This window comes from Trachemys scripta, chromosome 5, assembly GCF_013100865.1.
Source record: "Trachemys scripta elegans isolate TJP31775 chromosome 5, CAS_Tse_1.0, whole genome shotgun sequence".
NCBI lineage: Eukaryota > Metazoa > Chordata > Testudines > Emydidae > Trachemys > Trachemys scripta.
In genome coordinates, this window is record NC_048302.1 from 132,227,886 (window position 1) to 132,251,105 (window position 23,220).

At 46.8% G+C, this 23,220-nt stretch overlaps 1 protein-coding gene across 1 annotated transcript in view; it reads left to right on the forward strand.

The window, feature by feature from the left end:
- The window catches only part of PTPRA (protein tyrosine phosphatase receptor type A), a 242,743-nt gene that overhangs the window by 203,926 nt on the left and 15,597 nt on the right, over positions 1-23,220 (forward strand). The window contains exons 8-16 of the mRNA XM_034771308.1: positions 3,090-3,163; positions 7,554-7,690; positions 11,651-11,741; positions 12,678-12,754; positions 15,437-15,473; positions 17,253-17,350; positions 18,240-18,359; positions 20,047-20,213; positions 21,802-21,937. Of these exons, the coding sequence (XP_034627199.1) occupies positions 3,090-3,163; positions 7,554-7,690; positions 11,651-11,741; positions 12,678-12,754; positions 15,437-15,473; positions 17,253-17,350; positions 18,240-18,359; positions 20,047-20,213; positions 21,802-21,937 (937 nt within the window). The remainder of the gene's footprint in view (positions 1-3,089; positions 3,164-7,553; positions 7,691-11,650; positions 11,742-12,677; positions 12,755-15,436; positions 15,474-17,252; positions 17,351-18,239; positions 18,360-20,046; positions 20,214-21,801; positions 21,938-23,220) is intronic.

Here is a 23,220-nt window from a genome sequence, read left to right on the forward strand (position 1 = left end):
GTGCTACCGATTAAATATTATTTTGGGTAACTATACTCACTGACTAAAATCCCTCTACATTTAGAGCTGGAGATTATTATTTTTTTCCACTTCAACCTTGATTCAAAGCCCATTGAAGCCAGTGGGAGTCTTTCTATTAACTTCAATGTGTTCTGCATCAGGCCTTGAAACAGTGGCCCCATTCTGCACTAGAGGTGGATGCATGTAATAGGTGTGTGAAATGGGCTCTCTGATCTGGAAAAAGCTTTGGAACCCTTCAAACTGAAAGATGTTGTAGACATGTTATATTTTGATATTAGTAAGGCTTTTGTCACAGTGCCACATGACAGTTTTGTAAGCAAATTAGGAAAATGTCTAGGTAAAATTACTATAAAATGGGTGTACAATTGGTTGAAAGACTGTACTTAGAGTAATTATCAATGGTCTGCTGTCTGACTGGGAGGGTGTATCTACTGGGGTCCTGCAAGGGTCTGTCCTAGGTCCAGTACTATTTAACATTTTCATTAATGACTTGGATAATGGAGTGAAGAGCATGCTTATAAAAATGTGTAAATGACACCAAGCTCTGAGGTGTTGCAAGCACTTTGGAGGGCAGGATTAAAGGTCAAAATTACCATGACAAATTGGAGGATTGGTCTGGAATTGACAGCATGAAATTCAGTAAGGACAAGTGCAATATACAACACGTAGGATACAAAAATCAAATGTTCAACTACAAAATGGGGATTAACTGGCTAGGTGGTAGTACTGCTGAAAAAGATTGGTGGTTATAGTGGATCACAAATTGAATATGAATCAAGAATATGATGCAATTGCAAAAAAGCAAATATCATTCTGGGGTGTTTTAACAGGAGTGTTGTCCCACTTGGTCAGCACTAGTGAGGCCTCAGGTGAAGTACTGTGTCTAGTTCTGGGTGCCACACTTCAAGAAAAATGTGGATAACTTGGAGAGAGTTAAGAGGGTTAAAATGATAAGATTGAGAAAACCTGACCTATAAAGAAAGGTTTAAAAATGGAGCATGTGTAGTTTTGAGAAAAGACTGAGGGTGAACCTGACAAAAGTCTTCAAATGAGTTGAGGACTGTTCTAAAGAGGACTGTGATCAGTTGTTGCCAATGTCCAGTGAAGGTAGGACAAGTAGTAATGGGCTTCATCTTCATCTACAGCAAGGAAGATTTAGATTAGTTACTAGGAAAAACTTTCTAACAATGAGGATAGTTAAGCACTGGAATAGGTTTCCAAGGGAGGTTGTGGAGTCCCTGTCTCTGGAGATTTTTAAGAAAAGGTTAGACAAACTCCTGTCAGGGATGGTCCAGGTTATTTTGGTCCTGCCTCAGTGCATGGGGCTGGACTAGATGACCTTTCAAAGTCCCTTCCTGCCCCACATTTCTGTGATGTGTTCTATAAATGTAGCTTATTAGTGAGAGCAGATGACAGTCACTGGAACTATACTTTAATGAAACTTTAAGTACATTTTTAAAGACGCAAAGCATTAGATTGGACCTTTCTGAATTGTAGCCTCATTAACTGCTCTCGCTTTGAATGCAAATGGTCAACTAGGAGTGAGTGTTTACTGGAGGTGAATAAACATTTTATTTAATTGCCGGAATGTTTAGTCGATTTAAAAAAAAAAAAAAAAGCTATTTCCTTTGGTGATGGGAAAATTCCCTTCATTTCTTGGCTTGGGCCCAATGCAGCCCCGATGGAAGTAAATGGGAGTTTTGCCTTTTGATTTCAGCATAAGCATGATTTGGGCCCTGACCACCTGGAACTTCAGACAACTGTTAGCTCTTATAAAGCTATGTCAGTAGCCTCTCTCTTTCCTGCCACTTACAGGCCTTTATTCAGCAAAGTAATTAACCCTAAGCCAATGGGTCTTAAACATGTGCTTGAAGTAAAAAGTGCCTGGTTAAATGTTTGGTTGAATAGGAATGAATTTAAGCATGTATTTAAGTGCTTTGCTGAATCAGGCCACAGAACATATGCTTCTGGGGCACCCCATTCTTAATGCTTGTCATTCTCACTCACGTCTGCATTAGGTTTCTAGAATCCTTTGAATCTCAGCTGGTTGAAGGTTAGATGTGTTTCTGTGTTAGGGTTTTCTATAGCTCCTATCACCATAGTATCTAAGAGCATGTGATGCTAATGAGCGTGTGGTGGTGAATTCATGAAGGTTTCAGAAAGGGAAATACTGCAGCATCTCAGCTGTTCTCTGCACTGGGGCTTCTGGCCTCCAAAGGGGTCAACAGGCATTGTCAACTGACTTCTGCAGAAGAAAATTTGCTCTGCCATTTCCTACCAGATGCCACAGGTGTCTCCTAAATTATGGTACAGATCCCCAAGACCGCTGTTCTGAAGCTTAGTGGTAACGGATGTATGCCTGAAGAGGCCACATTGTGACTATGGAGGTCACTGTGTGAATGGGAACAGGCCCTGCTTCCCTATTGGGCTGTGCTGTTAATGACTAGATATGTAAACTAGTGGTCTGAGCACTGAATCGGGAGCCAGGAACTCCCCAGTGTTAATTTTAGTTCTGCCGCTGACACTAAATAATAATATATGGAGATATACCTATCTCATAGAAGTGGAAGGGACCCCGAAAGGTCGAGTCCAGCCCCTGCCTTCATTAGCAGGACCAAGTACTGATTTTGCCCTAGATCCCTAAGTGACCCCCTCAAGGATTGAACTCACAACCCTGGGTTTAGCAGGCCAATGCTCAAACCACTGAGCTATTTCCCCCCCCCCCGACCTTGGCCTCTCTTTCCCTGTGTGTAAAATAAGGAAAATCCTACTTCCTACAGTGCATGGGGACTGTGAATCTTGCACCCAAATTCTGTCCTAAGTTACAACCTGTATGACCCCAATAAATTCCTTCAAAGATGTAAAGTACTCGGTACTGGATGAGAGGTAGTATTCTTATTTATAAGAAACCTCAAAATAACTGACTCCAGGACTAAAAGCTGTTGAGCGGCAAGGGGGAGAAGAAACACATAGTGAAACTTGGGTATATTTCTCACCCAAACAAATCAATCTTAACTGATCTCCTTGGATGGGCAGCTGCTGATTTTCTGAACTCTCTCCTTCATTAGGTTTAAGAAATACAAGCAAGCTGGGAGCCATTCCAACTCATTTCGCTTGTCCAATGGCCGAACAGATGACACAGGTGAATCTTTGCTTTCCCCCCACCCCTCCCAGAGAGAATGTGGATTTTGTCTTCCTCTAGTGACTAGCTCGTATAACGGGTTAGTGAGTTTGTTTCAGCAGCTAAATTGGGAACATTTTCCATAAGCTCAAGCTTTAGGGACTCAGGCTGTTACAACTGAAAGTCCTGAGTTCAAATCTTGCTGGGTTGGTTATGAAAGACTCAAGGAGCTCATCTGTTAGCTTAAAAGAAGGTTGAGAAATGACATGATCAATCTACAGGTACCTACATGGGGAGCAGAAACTTGATAATAGAATGCTTACCAATCTAGCAAACAAAGGTATAACAAGAAACACTGAAAGTAGACACATTCAGACTAGAAATAGGCTGCAAACGTTTAACAGTGAGAGTAATTAACTATTGGAACAATCTATCAAGGGTTGTGGTGCATTCTCTATCACTAGCTATTTTTAAATCAAGGTGAAATATTTTTCTAAAAGATCTTGCTCTAGTTCAAACAGGAATTAATTCAGGGAAGTTCTCTGGCCTGTGTTATACAGTAGGTCAGACTAGATGATCACAATGGTCTCTCCTGGGTTTATAATCTATATATAATGGTACTAAGTGTAGCACCTCTTGTAGTTTTCATTAAACTGATACAGCTCTCCCCCTGTTTTTGGAGTAAATTACGTTGTCCCCTTTTCTACTGGGATGAAAAAATGTGTTTGTTTCCATGTTTTGTAGAGATTAATTTGTTTATAAAATATAGATATACTTTCACTATTCATCATTGTGCTTGACTGCAGCTAAACAGAGCTTAGCTGGGTTAGCTGTTGCATGGGAATCCTCCAAAGAAAAGCTAAATATTTCTTCCTTCTGAGCCATCCCTGCACCAAATACCCCTGGAAGGCTGTTGGGCTCAAAGTGTCGCATTGTATGCGAGAGCCTGTGGGTTAGTGGACTACACCTCCATATGAAGAATTAATGGCAGCAGTCAGTTCATTTTATGGTAGTTAGGTGCAGTCTTCAGGCTCTTGGGAAGTTGTCTATGCAGCCCTCAGTTGGGCAAAAGTTTGGGCACTGAAAAACGTGCGTGCGCACAAATTTTCAGATTCCTTTTGTTTTACATTTTGATCAGCTCTGAGATGGTTTCATTCTGCTTGTTTGCAAAATTGAAATTGTTCATTTTCCAAAATTTTGCATGGAATCTTTTACCCAAAACAACGTTTTCTCAAGTTTTGAAATAAACTGAACATTTTCAAAAATAATTAAAAAACCACAACTCTGTCTAAACCAACTGATCAAATATAGCAGTAACTCTCCCCCAAATGAAAACAAAACCCCAAAATGATAAAATTAAAAACCAGAAAATGCCAAGAAAATCAAAATATTGTCACGAGTTTCTTTTAAAAGGCTATTTTGCACTAAACTTTTCTTATTTGAAATAATTTCAAGCAGCTCTACACACACAGAGGCTTTGATCCTGCAAAGACCGATGCTCGTGCTTAACTTTACACACTGTGAGTAGTCTTATTGACTTCAATAGGACTACTCAGTGCATAAAGGTAAGCCTACGGTCTCCTAGGGGCTACTGCAGTACAAATAATTATTATTATTATTAATGTGTACGTCTTTTCAGAATTAGGACAAAAGTGGTACCTGGCATCACCTTGTATAGGAGTTGAGAGTGAGAATATAAGCTATCCTGAGTTAGAAAGGGCACCCTCGTTTCTCAAACATCAGTTTGAGGGGTAATTTTGTGGCAAGTTGCAAAGATGGGGCGGGAATTGATCTTATCCCCCTTTTCACATATTTATGATGTATGGAAGGCCTGAAAGAGTGGTGGTGGTAAGGTTACAGTAGAGTCTGGAGGCCCCGCCCAATATCTGGACCCCATTGGACCAGACGCTGTACAAACCCGAGACTCTGAGGTGCCTGGAGAAATAGTGACATTAAGGCACCACAAATATCAATCAACAGATAACTGAGCAGGGAAGGGATTTGCAGGCAGTACAGTGATATTTTTTTTCCCTCATGGAATATTTTCCTGAAAAGCAATCTTTTCCTATTTTCATTTAAAACTTTCTTTTAATTTTTTAGGTTTTCATTAAACAAAAAAATTGGTTGGTGTGGTTTTTTTTGTTTTGTTTTTTGACAAAATCGAACTTGTTTTGCAAAAATTTCCATTTAGTTGAAAAGGTATTTTCCAGTGAAAGAAACATTCCAGTGGAAAATGTATGACCACCTATAATAATCAGACCGTTGAAAATTCCTCTTCAGTTTTGTTAATACAGGCACTCCCTGGGTTACGCAAATCCGATTTATGCAAATCCACACTTACGGAAAAAGTTCCGTACTTTTTGTTTTGGTTTGGTTTGTTTTTTTGTGTAATTGTCAGGTATACGTTCCCGACTTACACAAAATTTGACTTACGCAAGGCATTCCGGAACGGAACGCTTGCATAAGTTGGGGAGCATCTGTACCTGTTTAAGTCCTATGACCAACATTTTGGAGAAAAGACCTCGTTGTTAAAGTTCCAACAGCCCCATCTGCTTCAATTCAAGGGTAAGAGCGGAATAGACCTCTGAGACCTTTTACGAGGTCATCCAGCAAAACCAGGGGAGACCAGGTTTGACATTTCGGATATTTCTCAGCTAAAAAAAAAAACACAGGAAAAACACCCCCTGTTCTATTTTTAAAAATCTTGGACACTTATTTTTTTCCGTCCTAAGGTGTCAAAGAGGGTACAAGCCCAATTTTAAAAGTCTATCGCAAGTCCCTTTTAAGGCATATGACTGAGAGTCATGACACCTGGCTTCCCTTCCTTTCTCTGCGGGTGACTTGCTTTGTGACTTTGGGCCAAAACTTTCACAGTTGGGTGCCTGAAGTAGTCACCTAAATCAGAGCTGTAATGTGTGCTCTGCTCCTCTGAATTCTGTTTAGGTCCTTGAACTTGAGCGCATCTGCATGGTATTGGAATACCCTTCAGTAGCACATTGAGCCTGAAAATCAGCCTCTGTTTATTATGATGCTTAAGAAACTTACACTGGTATAAACTAAGTTGTGAATTTAAATTTCTGTGCTTACACCGATATAACCCCCATGTGGCCACTCTTACTCTGGTCTGAGGGCCTTTTTTTGGCTTAGCTAACGTTGCTTGGAAAACAGTTTCTACATAACCAAAAAAAGCTACTCTTCTACCAGAATGCGTTTCCATGTGGGAGAGTTATAAAAGTAGACTGTATAGTATGACTGGGAAAACTTTCCCACATAGACAAGGCCATAGTATGAATTTAAGTGACTTAATTTTAGGTATCAGGGTCAAAAACTTAGCCTTGCTTGTACTCTGTTGTAGTTCTTTAAAATGGGGACAATAATACCCACCCCATGGGGATGTTGAAAGAGTTACTTTGTTAATGTTTGCAAAGCATTGGGACATCCTTGCATGGCAGATGCTGTGAACAAGGGTGGGCAAACTTTTTGACTCGAGGGCCACATCGGCGTTGCAAAACTGTATGGAGGGCTGGGTAGGGAAGGCTGTGCCTCCTCAAACAGCCTGGCCCCCGCCCCCATCCGCCCCCTCCCACTTCCCGCCCCCTGACTGCCCCCCTCAGAACCCCCGACCCATCCACGCCCCCTGCTCCTTGTCACCTGACACCCACCCTCCCGGGACCCCCGTCCCTAACTGCCCCCTGGGACCCCACCCCCATCCAACCCCCCCTGTTCCCTGTCCCCTGACTGCCCCAACCCCTATCCACACCCCTGCCCCCAGACAGGGCCCCCCCATGACTCACATGCCTATCCAACCCCCCTGCTCCTTGTCCCCTGACCACCCCCTCCTGGGACTCCCAGGACCCCACCCCCTATCCGCCCCCCCCGCTCCCTGTCTCCTGACTGTCCTGACCCCTATCCACACCCCTGCCTCCCCCGGATTCTCACACCTATCCAACTCCCCCGTTCAACGTCCCCTAACCACCACCTCCAGAATCTCCGCCCCATCCAACTGCCCCTTGTCCCCTGGAACCCCCTGCCCCTTATCCAGCCCCCACCACCTTTCCATGCTACTCAGAGCAACAGGAGCTCGCAGCCCCGCCGCCTGGCCGGAGCCAAACACACTGTCTGGCAGGAGCGGCGGGCCAGAGCGCTGGCGGCATGCTGAGGGGCCGGGGGCTAGCCTCCCCGGCCGGAAGCTCAGGGGCTGGGCAGGACGATCCCGCGGGCAGGAGTTTACCCACCTCTGCTGTAGAAGGAGAAAAGGATAACAATCATTCTGTCAGAGATGCAAAGTTGTCCTGAAAATGTACCAAACATAATACCAAAATTTACCAAACATAATTCATTTGCTCAGCTTTGCCAAGACAATGTCAGTGGAGAAATGAACACCGTTGTAATAGTCTGTGTGATATTGCAGAGCCGCAGAGCATGCCGCTCCTTGCCAGATCGCCCAGCACCAACAGGAAGTACCCACCACTGCCTGTGGATAAATTGGAAGAGGAGATTAACCGGCGAATGGCAGACGACAATAAGCTCTTCCGGGAAGAATTCAACGTGAGTGCTTTGTTAATGCCTATCTTCTGAACGCGGTTCAGTCATACAGGGGATTGCACTGGGTTGAACAATGAAAGGGGTGTTTTGTTTATCAGGTAGAAGTACTTACCATAGCAGATTGAGCCAAACCAGTCTAGACTGCCGTTCACCTCTCAAGCTAATCAAGACGGTTTCTCTGTAGCTCTGCAAAGCAAGCAATGTTAGATGTGGTTACAATATTGTAACCAATCTATCGCCTGTTAGGGACTTCACAGTTGTTGCTATGCTACATGTCAAGGCCACCCAGAAGTTCGCAGTTACAAGGATAGAATTCTCATCCTCCTGTCTCCTCAGTACAGGCCCCAACTGTTTGAGCTAAAAGGGTAGCTGTTGGAGGTATAGGGCATATGGTCTACAGTGGAGCAGTCTGATCTTATCCAGCAGGGGGCAGTGGTGCACAGACACACCAACCAGTTTTGTATAGAACAAGTGAATAGGTTGATACATTTCTGGCTGGGCAACATGGGTCAGAAACAGTGAAGAGGATGTCCCCCTCTCTGTGTTTGAAAGAGTACTCTGTTTGTGACTGTCGTCCACACACCCAGCTGTTCCGGATCAGCAGGGCAGCCAGCTTTTCCTAACTTGACCTGCTGCTTGGGCCCCTTCCAGATTCCTTCACTCCCTCTTCCCCTGCATCTTCCTGTTTCCTTTGTTAAAATAAGTCCCTGCATTATTTATTTAAACCCAGGGCGTGACCATAATTGTATTTCCATTGGGGGTTCCGCCTTCTCTGTAGCATTTGCAGCAGTGTTCAGTGTTAGCCATGATGGGATGATTGCATGAATGAAGAAGTGTAATTGTGCTGATAAGACAAGATAATGAATAGGTCTCTGTTTCCAGTAACAGGTGTCCAGCTTCAGAAGAGCTGGCCCTGGAGCGTAACAAGTGGGATTCCATATTATCTGGGCCAGTGGAGAGCTAACACAGTGCAAGCCATGTCTTGTGATTAAACAGTGGGACTGGGAGTGAGCAGATCTGGAGTCTATTCCCAACTTGGCTCCTGACTCTGAGTGACTTTGGACAAGTCCCTTCAGCTCTCTGTGTTTCTGTGTATCCACCTTCAAATCAGAGATCAGAACACCCACCTATACCTCACAGAAGTGTATGAGGCTTAATTTGCTAATGTTTAGAAAATATTTAGAGACTGACCGCCAGAAGCTGGGACTGGGTGACAGGGGCTGGATCACTTGATAATTGTCCTGTTCTGTTCATTCCCTCTGGGGCACCTGGCACTGGACTAGATGGACCATTGGTGTGACCCAGTGTGGCCATTCTTATGTTCTTAATCTCAAATAGAAAGTGCTATAGACAAGACCCTGTGTATGCTGTGGTTCCATCACTGTGGAGCGGGGCCCCAAAATGTAAGCTTAGTTTTTCTAGTCTTTATGGCTGCAAAGAGAACTTAAAAAAACATGACATGGATGTTAAAACAATGCAATGTTGCCTTCCAGAGTCTACAGACTGCCAAAAACAGGAGCTGTAAGTGAGAAAGAAACTATCCTAGTTATTTCAATGTAGTGTTAACTCAGAAACCTAATGGTGACAATTGAAACATCAGCACTGCTACCACTTTCATCACCAGTCATTTCTGCTGGCATATCCAGGTATTGGGCTTATCTCACAATCCCAAATTGTCTCCCATGTCTCTCAAAGTGCCTGCACTCAGCTGTCCCCTGTGCAGTGGCAAAACCTACAGCTTTCCCTGACTACATTGCTGATGCAGTTAAACCTTGCCAATACAAAAATCTTTGGCACACTGAAAATTAATAATGTAGGGGGCAAAGTAAAATAACTGAGTTAAGTATCGAAAGAAAGTGCTTAGGAGCTGCTGTACTGAATGGATTCTCCATTGTCATGATTAATAAAGAAAATCTCTGAGAACTGCTACAAGATTTTCAGCACTGGGTTGCAGAATTTAGGTCCGGTTTTCCCCAGGATACACAGGGCCTTGGCTGTAGAATTACAATACCTTACTGTTAGACAAACCCACCAGAATTCCTTGTGCCCTAGCCAAACATTTCCCCTCTCCCAACTGCTGTTGGGCCAGTTGGTTGCTGCCTTGCACCACAGAAGTGGCTGCATTTCAGTAATTGAGTGTTAGTGTAGTCAGTAAACTTCTTTGGGATCATTTCTGCTGAAATGTGAATTGCACCCTGGACTTCTGTCCCCAAAGCACAGGCCTCTGTCTCTTGAGCTAAAGGAATGACTCTTTAGTTGGTAGCAGCAGTAGGTTCTTATCCTCTTGTGTGGACAGCCAGTAGAGGAAGACACTGAGCTAGTGGGCTACATAAGATCACCAATGCTGAGAAACCCCACTCTTTCTCCCCTCAATCTTAAATACCTGCTACTTCCCCAGTTGTGGACCAAATCACATTGTGATCATATCTGATATACTGTGATTGAAAGTTGTCACCCTCTGCCATCTATTTGGTGGCTTGCATGGAACAACTCAGTAGGTCTCAGTCCAGTTCCTCCTGGAGATAGGTCTGCATCACAGCACTAGCACATTTAGCTCCAATTGGCCAGCTTGCCAGAGAGGCCCAGGACTGCATGTGTTGTGGGGAATGAATCCCCTGGGAAGGGGTCTATCCAGGTCCCGGTTGGGGTGAGTTGGCAAGGCAGAGTGGGGAAGCTTGCTCAGTTGCTGTTTGTGCTCTGTGGAGAGAGGACGTTACTTTCCAGGGCTCTCAGACTGCTATCTTTGAATCAACCCTCAATTCACTTGACTATTTTTTAAAGAAGAAAAGCCCATAGCCCCTGTGCCCAGAATTGGCTCATGGTACCATAGAATGTTCCACCCATCTGATATGGGGTGGGGGTAACTAATGGGATATGGGGCTGACCAGCTGGTGACATTTGGGATCTGACAAGCTGCGGTAACGGGAAAAGAGCTGAGCTGCACCTACCCTGTGTCGGATGTGCTGATGGGATGGTCCGGTTTGTGTTGGAGGAGGATTTGCTGCCACCTTGTGTTTCTGGATAATATGGCATCTTATTTCATATTAGGTGAAGATTTGCTCCCTGCAAGGAGGCCTTAGCTTGTGTAAACAGTTATCTGAGCCTCTATTCCATCGCCTTCCCCTCCATCTAGACAGGCTCATTTTTCATTAACCATTTTCCTTCTTGAGATGTCTGTGTTCAGAAATGAATTGCCTCTGTGAATAGTGCTAGCAGAGACGTGCTCTCCTGCCATGCTGCAGTAGCAATAGGGCATCTACAGATCCTAAAGCACTTCACAAAAGGCACTGAGCATTATTGGAACTATGAAACCCTAATAGTTCATTTGTACCTTCTGGCTTTGGGAGAAGGGATGGGGAGATGGTGGAGGATTGTGAGCCTCAAGTGTAGAGGGGCTTCCCCTGGTCATCCTTTCTAAGGGCCTCCCACTGTACTCATGTAAGAGCTCAACAGAGCAGAGTGGCACTAAACTGAGCCCTTGCTGTTTCCCATGATCCCTTTGCTGTTACAGGAGCATGTGCTGTCCCTTTGCTCTATGTACCCCCTCCCACTCTTCTCCTGAGCTAGCCAGCTTCTCTGAAGGGGACAGGAAGATGAGCCTTTAGCATTTCCCTTTGACAGTGATCTGTTATGGAGGGAGCAGTGTTTGCCTAGAGGTTAGAGCAGGGGTCTGGGAGTCAGGACTCCTGGGTCCTATTCCTAGCTCTTCCAGTTGTCATTTGTGTCATTTCCATTGTGTCATCTTAGGTAAATCCTGTAACCTCTGTGCCTCATTTTTCCCCAAATGAGAGGCTACTGACTTACCGCCTTTGAGATCTTGGATGAAAGACCCTCGAGATGCAGCAGGGCTGATCACTGTATAGAATTGCTGGTCGGTTTGTGTTTATTACAATAACATGTTCTCCCCCAACCTTGCGTACTGTGGAAATATAACAGAAAATCTCATTTCTCCTGCCCTTTCAGGCTCTCCCAGCGTGCCCCATCCAGGCCACATGTGAAGCCGCCTCCAAGGAGGAAAACAAAGAGAAGAACAGATATGTGAACATTTTGCCCTGTATGTATTTGCTCCCAGTGCAGCTCCATTGAGGCTTGTGGGGGTGGTGTAGCCAATTGCGGCTGGTGCTTCTGCTGTTGGCCTGTTTCTCCATTCTATATGGCTGTTATGGACGGAAGTGGGGAGTGTAACAGGCCTGCTCAGCGGTGATTGCTAAGTAACAGGAAACCTCATACCAGGTGTTGAGTTAAAGCAATAGGAGAGGTCAGGTTGGTTCCCACCACTGTGCAGGCTGCTTCGTCCGATCTAGGTCCAGTTAACACGTAGTAGAAAGAGCTCCCTGCAGCTGTAGCCCAAGCGGGAAAGACTCAGGACAGTTTCTATTGGACGGGTGTCCATGCTGTTGTAACGACCCTAGTGGCAAAGATTGAATGGGCCCTGGAGAGTGAACTCCTCTCTCTTGAGCTTGTCTAGACTAGGATTTAAAGTGTGACGTTTGCACTTCTTAGCTAACACACGCTATCTAACACATTTGCAAAGTCTAGTGTAGACAAGGCCACCTGCCTTTTAACACATGTCAAGTTATAGCCTGGAAGGATGCAGGTGTACATCATAGGCAGTAGCTAGAGCACAGGTCATGGTGGGAAGGTGGGGAAGATACAAAATTAAACTGGACAGGAGGCCAAGAACTCTCAATTGCCTGAATATAACTGGGGAGAGACAATGTATTTGCATAGTCAAGGGTTGGATGAGCACTGGGCATGGAACCCTCTTAGTTTAGACACTCTGCAGAATTTATCACATCTGTAGGCTTAAGCACATGATGATTTCAGTGCATAAAGCTTTCTATAAATGCAGTGAAGTGAAACCTTGGGAACCTATCCAGCCAAAGGCTTCCTCTACCTGAGACACCAATCAGATAATCAGCTTCCTCTGGATATAGAAGTTCATTAACATCTATTTAGTTTTTAATGCATAGTTTTGATTTTTCTCCAGATGATCATTCCAGGGTTCATCTGACTCCCATCGAAGGTGTCCCGGATTCTGATTACATTAACGCCTCCTTCATTAATGTAAGTTCCTGCATGGACTTTGTTACTGATTGGTTTGAAGGGTGCCTGGTCCTGTGATGCCTAGTGGCCTCACTCCAAGTGAAACAGGCCATGTACCTTACCTGGAGTGTGGTTATGGTCAGGAAAGGGACTGCTAAGATGTGTCCTCTTGGTACTGCCCCCCCCTCTCTCTCTCTCTCTCTCTCTCTCTCATATGTCTGCTTAGTTCACTGGCCAAGAGTTGTTATGCTGTTGTCAATGCTGTAGTGTCAATACACCTGTGGAAGAGGGAGCTGTGTTCTGTTCTGCCTCATACATCCACAAAGGGAATGTGGTATTAGAGCAAGGGGCTGAGAGCCAACACCACTGTTCCTTGCTCTGCCACTAATGTGCTGTGTGACCTTGGTCACTTCTCTCTGTGCCTTTGCTGTGGAGCTTAGCTTTCATGTTTGGAAAGGGCTTTGTGGTCATCCCTGGTTGAAAGACAAATTTTAAGTGAAGGTGATTAACCATTGGAACAAACTCCCCAGGGAAGTGGTGGATTCTCCATCTTTTGATGTCTTCAAATCAAGACTGGATGCCTTTCTGAAAGACACCATTTAGTCAAGCACCAATTACTGGGCTCAGTGCAGAGGTAAATAAATGAGTGTAATTCTCTGGCCTTTGTTATACAGGAAGTCAGACTAGATGATCTCATGGTCCCATTTGGCATTTAAAATCTATAAATTACTGAGGACCCAGTCCTGCAATCCCTCCATGTTCAGAGCTCCCTTTGTAGCCAGTGGGAGCCAGGCAGCCAAAGGACTTGCAGGATTGGAAACAAAGTGCATGAAAAAACAACCAGCTGGCCAGCTAAATTCTGCTTACAGCACCTTTGGGCCTGCTCTGCTCCCATTAGAGTCAATGGGAGTTTGCTGTTGACTCAGATGGGATAAGGAGATCATGGCTTTTGCTAGTGAAACATGGTGACAGATACCTATTTTGATGCATGAAATGTGTCCCTTTCTGTGACAGGTCACTGAGTGAGCGATTAATCCAGAGTGCCATCTATAGAGTTACTTCCAGAAGCTGTTTCCCTTTAAATAAACAATAAAGTATAATCATTGCACAAATGAGTGTTACTAGAGAGAAGAGGGGTGATCTTGTGGGTAGAACACTGGCCTGGGACTCAGGAAATTTGGGGGTCAATTACTCTCTCTGCCACTGACTTTCTGTGTGGCCTTGGACAAGTCGCTTAATCTGTGCCTCAGTTTCCCATCGGTATAATGGAGCTAACAATACTTTTTCTCACAGTGTTTGTCTGTTTAGATGGTAGATTTTTCAGGGAAGCGACTGTTTTACAATGTGTATGTACAACACCTAGCACAACAGAGCCCCAAATCAATTGGGACCTATTGGTGCTAACGTAATGCAGATAATTAATAGTAGCAATAAGAACTATTAAGAGGAGCAATATGTACTCCACGTATTTTAAAAGGAGTATTAATGCAACAAAAGAAAAGCAAGGTGAGCCAGGAATGAAATCCATTTTATTCTCTCTGAAATACAAATTGGCATCAACAAGAAAAGCAAAGAACCCTTTAAACACTCTAGCCAGGAGCCTGCAGGGTGTCTGCTGACTTGTGCGGACGCTGAGTGTGTTCAGACTGTGGTGCCTGAGCTCAGCTGTAAAGTTATCACACATCGCTATGCCTGTGCTTTGGGGGAAATTCCTTACTTCAGCCCCTTTGATGGGCAAATTCAATGACTCCGCAGATCATACAAGGCCAGACTGTGCTTCCTTCAGGGAGGGGATCCTCTGGTCCTGGTCCTTGCCTGGCTTGGGCACTGTTTCTCCAACCAGAGCCTGCTGGGCCCATGCTGATGGGTTTGGGAATGGGACTGGTTGTTGGGAAGAGTGGGCAGGTCAGCAGTGGAGTAAGTGAATGTCAGCTCAGTTTATTAACCACTTGGCAACACGTCATGATTCTTGGTCTCCCTTACACTCCGCTGTACTGCATTCTTAGCACATCTGCTTAGGCCTGGGGGCAGGGATTCCAAAAGCCTTTCTCTGCACTTTCCACTAGCAGCGCACCCAGCCACAGGCTGCTATAACACAGCACTTCCAGCTGCTGACCCATTCCACATATAAAGCCAAGCACCATCTACTGGTGGAATAATGTATGATGTTTGTCATCCCAAAGGATTCCTAATTTATTTTGCAATCTTAGGAGAGATTAGATTAGGGGAGAGAGAGTTTGTAAAATGCTGAAGGATCCTTCAAGATGAAAGTTGCTGCGTTATAAATATGGATCCCATCACCCACCATGGGACTGAAGCTATCTCTGGGGTGCAACACAGTAACTGCTTTTTAGCAGCTTACAGCTGGACGAGAAGCAAATGAACACCGAATCCAATTGAAACTGCATTGTGATTGCTGCTAATGGGGAAAGATTTCCTTCAACTCTGAGAGCTAGGATTAACCGGTCACTCTGCAGCACTAATACAAGGTTCCTCTTGTATGGATGCTGCCAAGTTGCCACGGTCAGCGGAGTTGTGAGAGCGATGTTGTGTGGTCTCAAAATGCACAGTGAAGGGAATCCTTGTATGTTTGCTGATGTGAACACCGGGCACAGTGCTCCAGAGAGGGAGGCTGAGATGCACCCAGCTTTGTCTTGAAGTAAGGCTGCTCTTTCATTCCTTTCTCTTTTTGTGTCTCTGCAGGGGTACCAAGAAAAAAACAAGTTTATTGCTGCACAAGGTAAAATCTGTAGTCTGCTCTGGTTACTGTGTCAAGCTGATGGGGGTAATTCTTCCCTGATCTATGAAATTGTGAAATTTTACCTGTGGCTCAACAGCCCTGGACCCATCATCTTTGTCTAAATCCAGGGAGTCTGAGATGGAAATGTAGGAAATGCCATAGTATGGACAGATTGTAAGCCCATGTACAAGTTCAGTGCTAGATGTGTCAAAGGAAGGCATCGAACTCCAGGAACCTATCTCTGCAATACTGGATCTTAGGGAGGAAGTCAAGGCAATTCCTTCCTGACCTCAGCTGGTGTTCAGCTTGTGCCCTGAAGCATGAAGATCATGGGTACTTACAACCCCATGTCCCTGCTAGTATAACTGCCGGGCTGTTGTGATTCATATAGGCCTGTAGCCCTTTCTGGAAATGGTGTAAGCTATTGGACTCAATCAAATCTCATAATAAAAGCACAGGCGTCTACTGATGTGAAAACAGTTTCAGGCTTATTTGGTCTAATCACCACTCCTTTTGTACATCAGTAGGCAATGGTGTATCATTAAAATGTGGTGCATCAACAGAGAAAAACTTAGTTGCAACATTCACTATGGCGAGACTTTTCCTTCATGACAGGGGGAGGAGTGTTGGATACTAACGAGTGGGCGAGTTTCTCAAATCTTGCCAAACCCTTCCTGTCTCCCATCCCCACCAGCCAGTCCAGAGCGGGGGTTGTGCACCATCTGTACCTCCTTGGCACTGGTGGATTTGCAGCATTGTATGTGGTACTAACCATGCTGCTGCATGCCCAGCAGACTGTGGCCCTAAAGCCATGGGAGGACCATGCCAGTAAAGGAGGCGGCTCTGGTGGTGTAGAATGTATAGCAGCTCCTACCCTACCCCACCACCCTTTATCCCTGCTACTGGCATAGAGGGCTTCCCTACACGCTGCTGATCACCACCCACTGTAACAACCCCATGGGCCGGTGGCAACTGTTGTAACTTGGAGCAGTGTTACAGCTAAGTCATGTTAGAGGATGGGCCTGGCATTCAGCCAGCCCAGCAGAAGGGATGGCAATGCCCCTACTGTGTGTAGCCCAGCCATAGCCTGGGGTTTGGGTCAGGATGTTTAGGTTCAGTTCAGCAGCTTGTCTGGTGGGCGGTCAGTAATCTCTGTTCTGAGAGAGCCCTGCAAATCCGCGAATATTCTCTTTTTATAGCCGCAGATAGCTACGTCCACAGACCATTTTGGTGGATCGCAGATCGGATGCACGTATAAATTTTGTATCCGTACAGGGCTCTACTAATGAGTACCTAATTTAAGGAAGCTCTTGCCGTTAAAGCACAGGACTGGCAATCAGGACTCCCAGGTTCTGTTTCTGGCTCGGTCACAGATTCCCTGTGTGACCTTGGGCAAGTCATTTGATTGCTCCGTGCCTCAGTTTCCCTCTCACATTGATCCTAGTGTGCATTGCTACAAATGTAATTACTGGTCATAAAATGTATCCAGTCCCTTTTAATAATACAGCTATATATAGAGGAATTTGAGTGCTCTTTGCTGCCACGTAGTGGGGAAAAGTGGAAAACCTGTTACATCGCTGCACAGTCATTAACAACTCTCTTGGGGCATAAGCTTTCGTGGGCTAGACCACTTCACTAACACGGCTACCACTCTGAAACCTATTACCAACTCTGTATGTGCCTCTCCCTGCTGGTTCTTACTAGGAGAAAATCTGGCACTGGCTGGATGATGCGCCCTTCCAGTGCATAATACCTCTGTTTGGTCTTTTGTCTTTTTAGGACCAAAAGAAGAAACAGTAAATGATTTCTGGAGAATGATTTGGGAGCAGAACACAGCGACAATTGTCATGGTGACTAATCTGAAAGAGAGAAAAGAGGTGACTACTACCCACATGGACACGTTTAACCTGCTGTGGTGGTGAATGGAGGCATGGGGAATTCCTGGGCTTGCCACATGCTGGACAAGCACATGAAAACTGGGCAGCTAGGCAAGCGGTTATTTCACTTGTATGTGCCCATGGGAACAAAGCCCCTAGAAGGGCTGTCTGTGAGATGGAACATGGGACTTCTGGATCTAAAAGCATAAGCTTCTACCGCTTGCACTAAAAGACCCCATCCATTAGCCTGCAGACAGTAGTAAACTTGTACACTTTTATATGTGACCCAGCCACTAGAGAGGGACAAAGAGCTGCAAGTTAGCTTGAGTTATCCATGTGTTGCGGTCTGCAGATATAATTGATACATGAGCTTCTGCACATTTCCCCATAGCTCCTCTCCCCTTAACAGATGTGACAAACATGCACTCCATACACAAGGAAGCAAACAGTCAGGGCCTGCACTGCTCCCATTGAAGCTATTGGCCAAACTCCCCTTGTTTTCAACAGGAACAGGATAGGGGACCAGATCTTCAGCTGGTGTAAAACAGCATAACTCGATTGACTTGAGTAGAGCCAATTTACAGCAGCTAAGGATCTGATCCAGTGTCTTTATTTTTGTTACAATTCAGCTGTAAACTCATAGGGCCCAGTTCCCCACTGTGTTACTGCAGTGTCACTGCTGGGCTCCCTGGGGAATTGGTCTAATCCAAGATGGCAATTCCCAGGTACTTTTACCAGGCTCATCCTTGGGTCTCTAGACACTGGGCTTTCATAGATTCCAAGAACTGAAGGGACCACTATTATCATCTAGTCTGACCTCTTGCATAACAGAGGCCAGAGAACTTCCCGAAATAATTCCTTGCCTTGCTTTTGTATCATTTCTCTCCAGTGCAAATGTGCTCAATACTGGCCAGATCAGGGCTGCTGGACTTATGGAAACATCCGGGTGTCTGTGGAGGATGTGACTGTCTTGGTTGACTACACAGTGCGAAAGTTCTGCATTCAACAGGTACAATGGTTCACTTACTCCCCTTCGCTTCCTCACTACCATCACCGCTTTCCATCACAGAAAGCAGGAGAGAATTAAGGTGCTCCTGCCTGTAGCGAGGATTGTCTGACTCACTACAAAGCCCCAAACTTTCACAATGCCCCCTTGGGGCGCAGGTTGGGATGGTTTGTGTGCCTCTTTGAAGGACGCGGTCATGGTAAAAATTATACACTTTAAAAAAATAGTTCTTCCTGTGTGGTTAATTGCGCCCTGAGTTTTGAGAGTGAAATAACTAGAGTCCTCACTCGGTTTTCACCATAGCTTTTTGCATTTAACTCAGCTTAGTTAGTTAAGGCCGCCACCTCAGCTGGTATAAATCTGCATCGCTCTGTTGGAGCCATTGGAGATGCACTGATTTGCACCAGCTGAGGATCTGAGGATGGGCCAGTGTTGCTTTAATAGTTAGCATACACAGTTTTACATGTGCATTTGCATGTGCAGTTACCACAGTTGCATGTGGAAGTGGGGCAGGTGCAGACCCGGATGGGCCAGTAAGGGCCTAAATTTCCCCTTGTGCATGCAGTTTCCCAGTGTGTACACACTGCTACAGTTGTGCATTTGCTTGTGTATTTTTGCACTTGGGCCCTCACTCTCTGTTACGGAGCATGTGGCCGCGTGCACTTAGCAAAATGTTAGACATCTCAAGCGGAGCGGAGATGGAATCCAAAGCTGCAGTTATTTCCTCCCTCTATTTCTATGGTCTCACTTGCCATAGAATCTGAGCACCTCATGATCACTAATGGAGTTTATGCTCACAATCCCCTAGTGGGGCAAGGCAGTGCTATTATGGGGAACTGAGGCAACTTGTCCAGTGTCACACAAGCAGTCTGTGGCAGAGCTGGGAATTGATCTTGGATCTCCTGAGTCCCAGTCCAGTGCATTGACCATTGGCTCATCCTTTCTGTGCTTGGCGCCTCTCTCCCCTTTATACAGTTAGGACAGAGGTTAACAGGAGAGCTGTGTGAAACCTTTACAGTGGAATTGGAACAGTGAAAACGTGCCCTATTATGAATCCAAGTCCTGCTAAGTGAGCCACTCCTGAGAATGCTGGGTCACTCTGTGCCCTCGGGTGCTGTAGGAGTGAAACGCAGCAGCTTTGACCTGGTTTGATTCAGCTTGAAATGCAAAGTGAAATTCCTGGGGTGGTAGCCAAGCAGCCAGCAGGATTCCTGACCACCCCAGACGTCGGCTTCTGGGTTTGGAGTCTCCGTTGGCACTACCTTATTGAGAATGCACTACAGGACAATTGCAGGCTCCAGAAAGCCTTAGAGGAATTGTGTGGGGCCCATCTAGTTTCTGTCCCCTCCCTCAGTAAACACCAGGAGACACAGAAGAGATTGGCCTACCTCCATTGACTTCAGTGCCGCTGAGACTCTGGTCCTAGGACTTAAGAAACGCTGAGGTATAAGCTAAGCAGTTCCTTGAGATTTCATAGTCTTGGAGTTTGGGGCACTAGTAGGATGCAATACCTGATTTTTAGCCATCAGGCCTTTGGCACCAACCCTGAATCCCCAAACCGGCTTCAATGCCCCTGAACTTTAGGGCTGCTTGAACCCCGGACTGGAAGCCCCTCTCTGCTCTCAGTTTCTGGGGAAAGGTAATGAAGCTGAGTGTGTGACAGTAACCAAGGCATGTGATCTCCCCACAGGTAGGTGATGTCACAAACAAAAAGCCTCAGCGCCTGGTGACCCAGTTCCACTTCACCAGCTGGCCTGACTTTGGGGTCCCCTTCACCCCTATTGGGATGCTGAAGTTCCTGAAGAAGGTGAAGACGTGTAACCCCCAGTATGCAGGAGCGATTGTCGTTCACTGCAGGTGAGTCCAGGGCCATGTCTCCCAAAGAGCCCTCCCTCCTCCTTCTCCATGTATCTCTGCCTGACTGCTCTTGGGGGGTACCCGGAGAAACCTGTTCTATCTCCTGCGGAAGGTTGGCAGGGGCAGGCAGAGGGGGTCCTGGCTACCTGACGCTGGATTCACTACATGAGTGCAAGCAAAAGCCATAGACACATATAAATCACATGCACGGGAGCTGGGACTAGAGCCCTGCCCTTTCACCTCCAAAAGCACAGGCCTCACGTAAGTCATGGTGACCAAAGAAGATTGCCTGTGACTAGCAGGAGTAGTAGTAACAGCTCACTTGGTTGCTTTGTGGACCCAGCCACCAGGGGGTAATATCACAGCAGGCTAGAACATTCCAGCATCCTGCATTTGAGATTTGGGCTTTAACCCTTACTGAAGTGGATCCCAGACACAGCAATGAGCTCCAGGCTCTCTCTGTACCTGGAATACCCCAGGCAAGCTCTGCAGCTTCTTTGTTAATAGCCACCATATTTGCATGCCCCACCCCTGGTTCTAGAGCACTGCCAGGGAGGGTGGGAGCCAGCCAGGCATCTTGACTTGCTCAGGGTCATGGTGGCAAGTGAATGGCAGAACCAGCAGTTGGACCCAGCTCTCCTGACTCCCATTCCCCTGCTCTGGCCATGAGAAAATGCTGCCTGTAATGCCGTTCACTTCTGTAGCCCTTTTCATCCTTCACAAACTAGAAGGACCCAGCAGAACTGATATGCAGCCACCTCTAGAGAGGAGCGTGGCAGCCAGCGTAACAGGGGGAGCTAGAGAAGATTTGATTGAGGATGTTGGGCAAATCCCTCTTGCATGCCAAAATCACACACACTCACTCACACACTCACTGTAGGGCATGGTACTCAGTGTGTCTCCCTCAGGCTCCCTGACAGGTCTCAAACTTGCAACTCCAAGCAATCTGCGTGATTCGAGCTAGTGCGAGAATCCACCCTGAGCCTCTCCAGCCCTACAAACACTTCCATGAAACGTTCCCACAAGCCTGACCTTCGCTTGGGCTCCTCTCCCCCTTGATACGTTGAGAGCTGAGCACAGGAACCCAAAGCATGGCCAGAGCCCGAGAGAGGAGCGACGGAGCTGGGCTCTGGCCTGTCGGAGTGACGGCTGCCATGGGCCCACACCTGGAGGGGAGAGGGCAGGCTGGAAGGAAGCTGGGGGCAGAGGGCAGCCAGGCAACAGCCACAGGCAGCGCTTCAAGACACTACCAGTCTGAATTGACTCCGGGGTTCACTGTGGCCTGCTCTGTGCCCTCGTGCATGAGTCCCTGGGGGTGGGATTGTTGGAGTCTAGAAATGTCTGTCGAAGCTGTAGCCTTTGGACCCAAGAATAGCCTCTGCTGTAGTTGGGTACGAGTTCGAGCTCCCTTCTTCTTTCTTGTCTGGAATGGGTTGAGCTGCCTGCTGTCTAGGGTGAGTTGTTGTAGCCTCTTGGCTCTTTCTGGTGCTTTGCGCAGCAGTTAACCTCCCTGAGCAGGTGTGGGGCAGTGGAAGGGGCCACACTCCAATGGCAGCTGCACTGACTGCTTGTTCCTCTGGTGTTCCAGCGCCGGAGTAGGACGCACAGGCACTTTTATCGTCATTGATGCCATGCTGGACATGATGCATGCAGAGAGGAAGGTGGACGTGTACGGTTTCGTGAGCCGGATCCGGGCTCAGCGCTGCCAGATGGTACAGACAGATGTAAGTCCACTCCAAGGGGCTGGAGAGGCGCTCTGTGACACTGGGCACTTACGTAGCACTTCCCACGCTCGGAACACTGCAGACAGACGCTAATCAGTTGCAGCACCCCTGTGAGGTGTGTCAGTCTCACCTCCATTTTACAGAAGGGGCACTGAGGCACAGACAGGTGAGGTGATTTGTCCAAGGGAACACAGCTAGTACGTGGCAAAGGCAGACCTACTGACTCCCAGAACCTCCATACATTCCTCCAGACCATGGCACTATCCAGCTTCCACCCATTACTGGAGCATGGCTGATAACACTTTGCCCTCTGCAGCAGTGGTGCACAGACTCTTCCAGTCGTGCCCCCTTTACCAGTAATGGAATCTCCTTGTGTCCCCCCTTCCCGCATAACTACACAGCCAAGGCTTCCTCCGGAGCAGGCTCCTTCTTCCTTGCAGCCAGGCTGCACTGCTAGGGCAGGGCCAATACCTGCCCCTCCCCCGTCGAGTGTTCAGGGTGGGGGAAGGCACGTCTCTGGGGGTGGAACCAGTGCTGGGGGTGGAGGCTGCTGGGAGCGGAACTAGGCACCGCACACTGACCCACAGGCTGGGTGGCCTGCTGAGGTGGGTCGGGTGGAGGTGGTTTTCCCTCCGTGCCCCTTGTGGGGTTGGCACGAGCCGCCTGACATCGCTGCTTGGCCTCCCGAACATCCCTCTGTGTCCCGCTAGGGGGCACGCCCCACAGTTTCAACACCACTGTTATATATCACCCTTCATGCAAGGATCCCCAAGCCCTTTGCAAATCTTAACTAAGCCTGTGTTGCAGGCAGATATCACCATCCCCGTTTTACAGACAGTGACACTGAGGCACAGTGAGGGCAAGGCCAATATTCTAACAAGTAGCCTCTGATTCGGGATACATCAGGGTTTGGGAGTCCAGCTCTGGACATTCAGTAGCAGCAACCATGCTCAGCCATTTAAACGGCGCATGTGGCCTTCCCCATTCTCCATGGACAGAGGAAGTCCTGTTGCGCCAGCTAAGCCTGCGTGTGAACACCAGAGCTCTCCAGGCAGCCAGGAGCTTCCTCGCTGAGCCACTCTTCATTGTTCCATGCATACCAGGTCTGCCCTTGTTCCCCCACCCTGTTTCCTTCAGCCATGAGCATCTCCTGATCTGCCAGCCCATGGCCCCGCTCTGTAGCTGCTCACTGAGAACATGTTATCAGAGTTTGATCCTCTCCCAGATGGGGGGAAAGTTCCCATTGACTTTCATATGTGGTTGTGCTGATGTTGGTGCCTGGA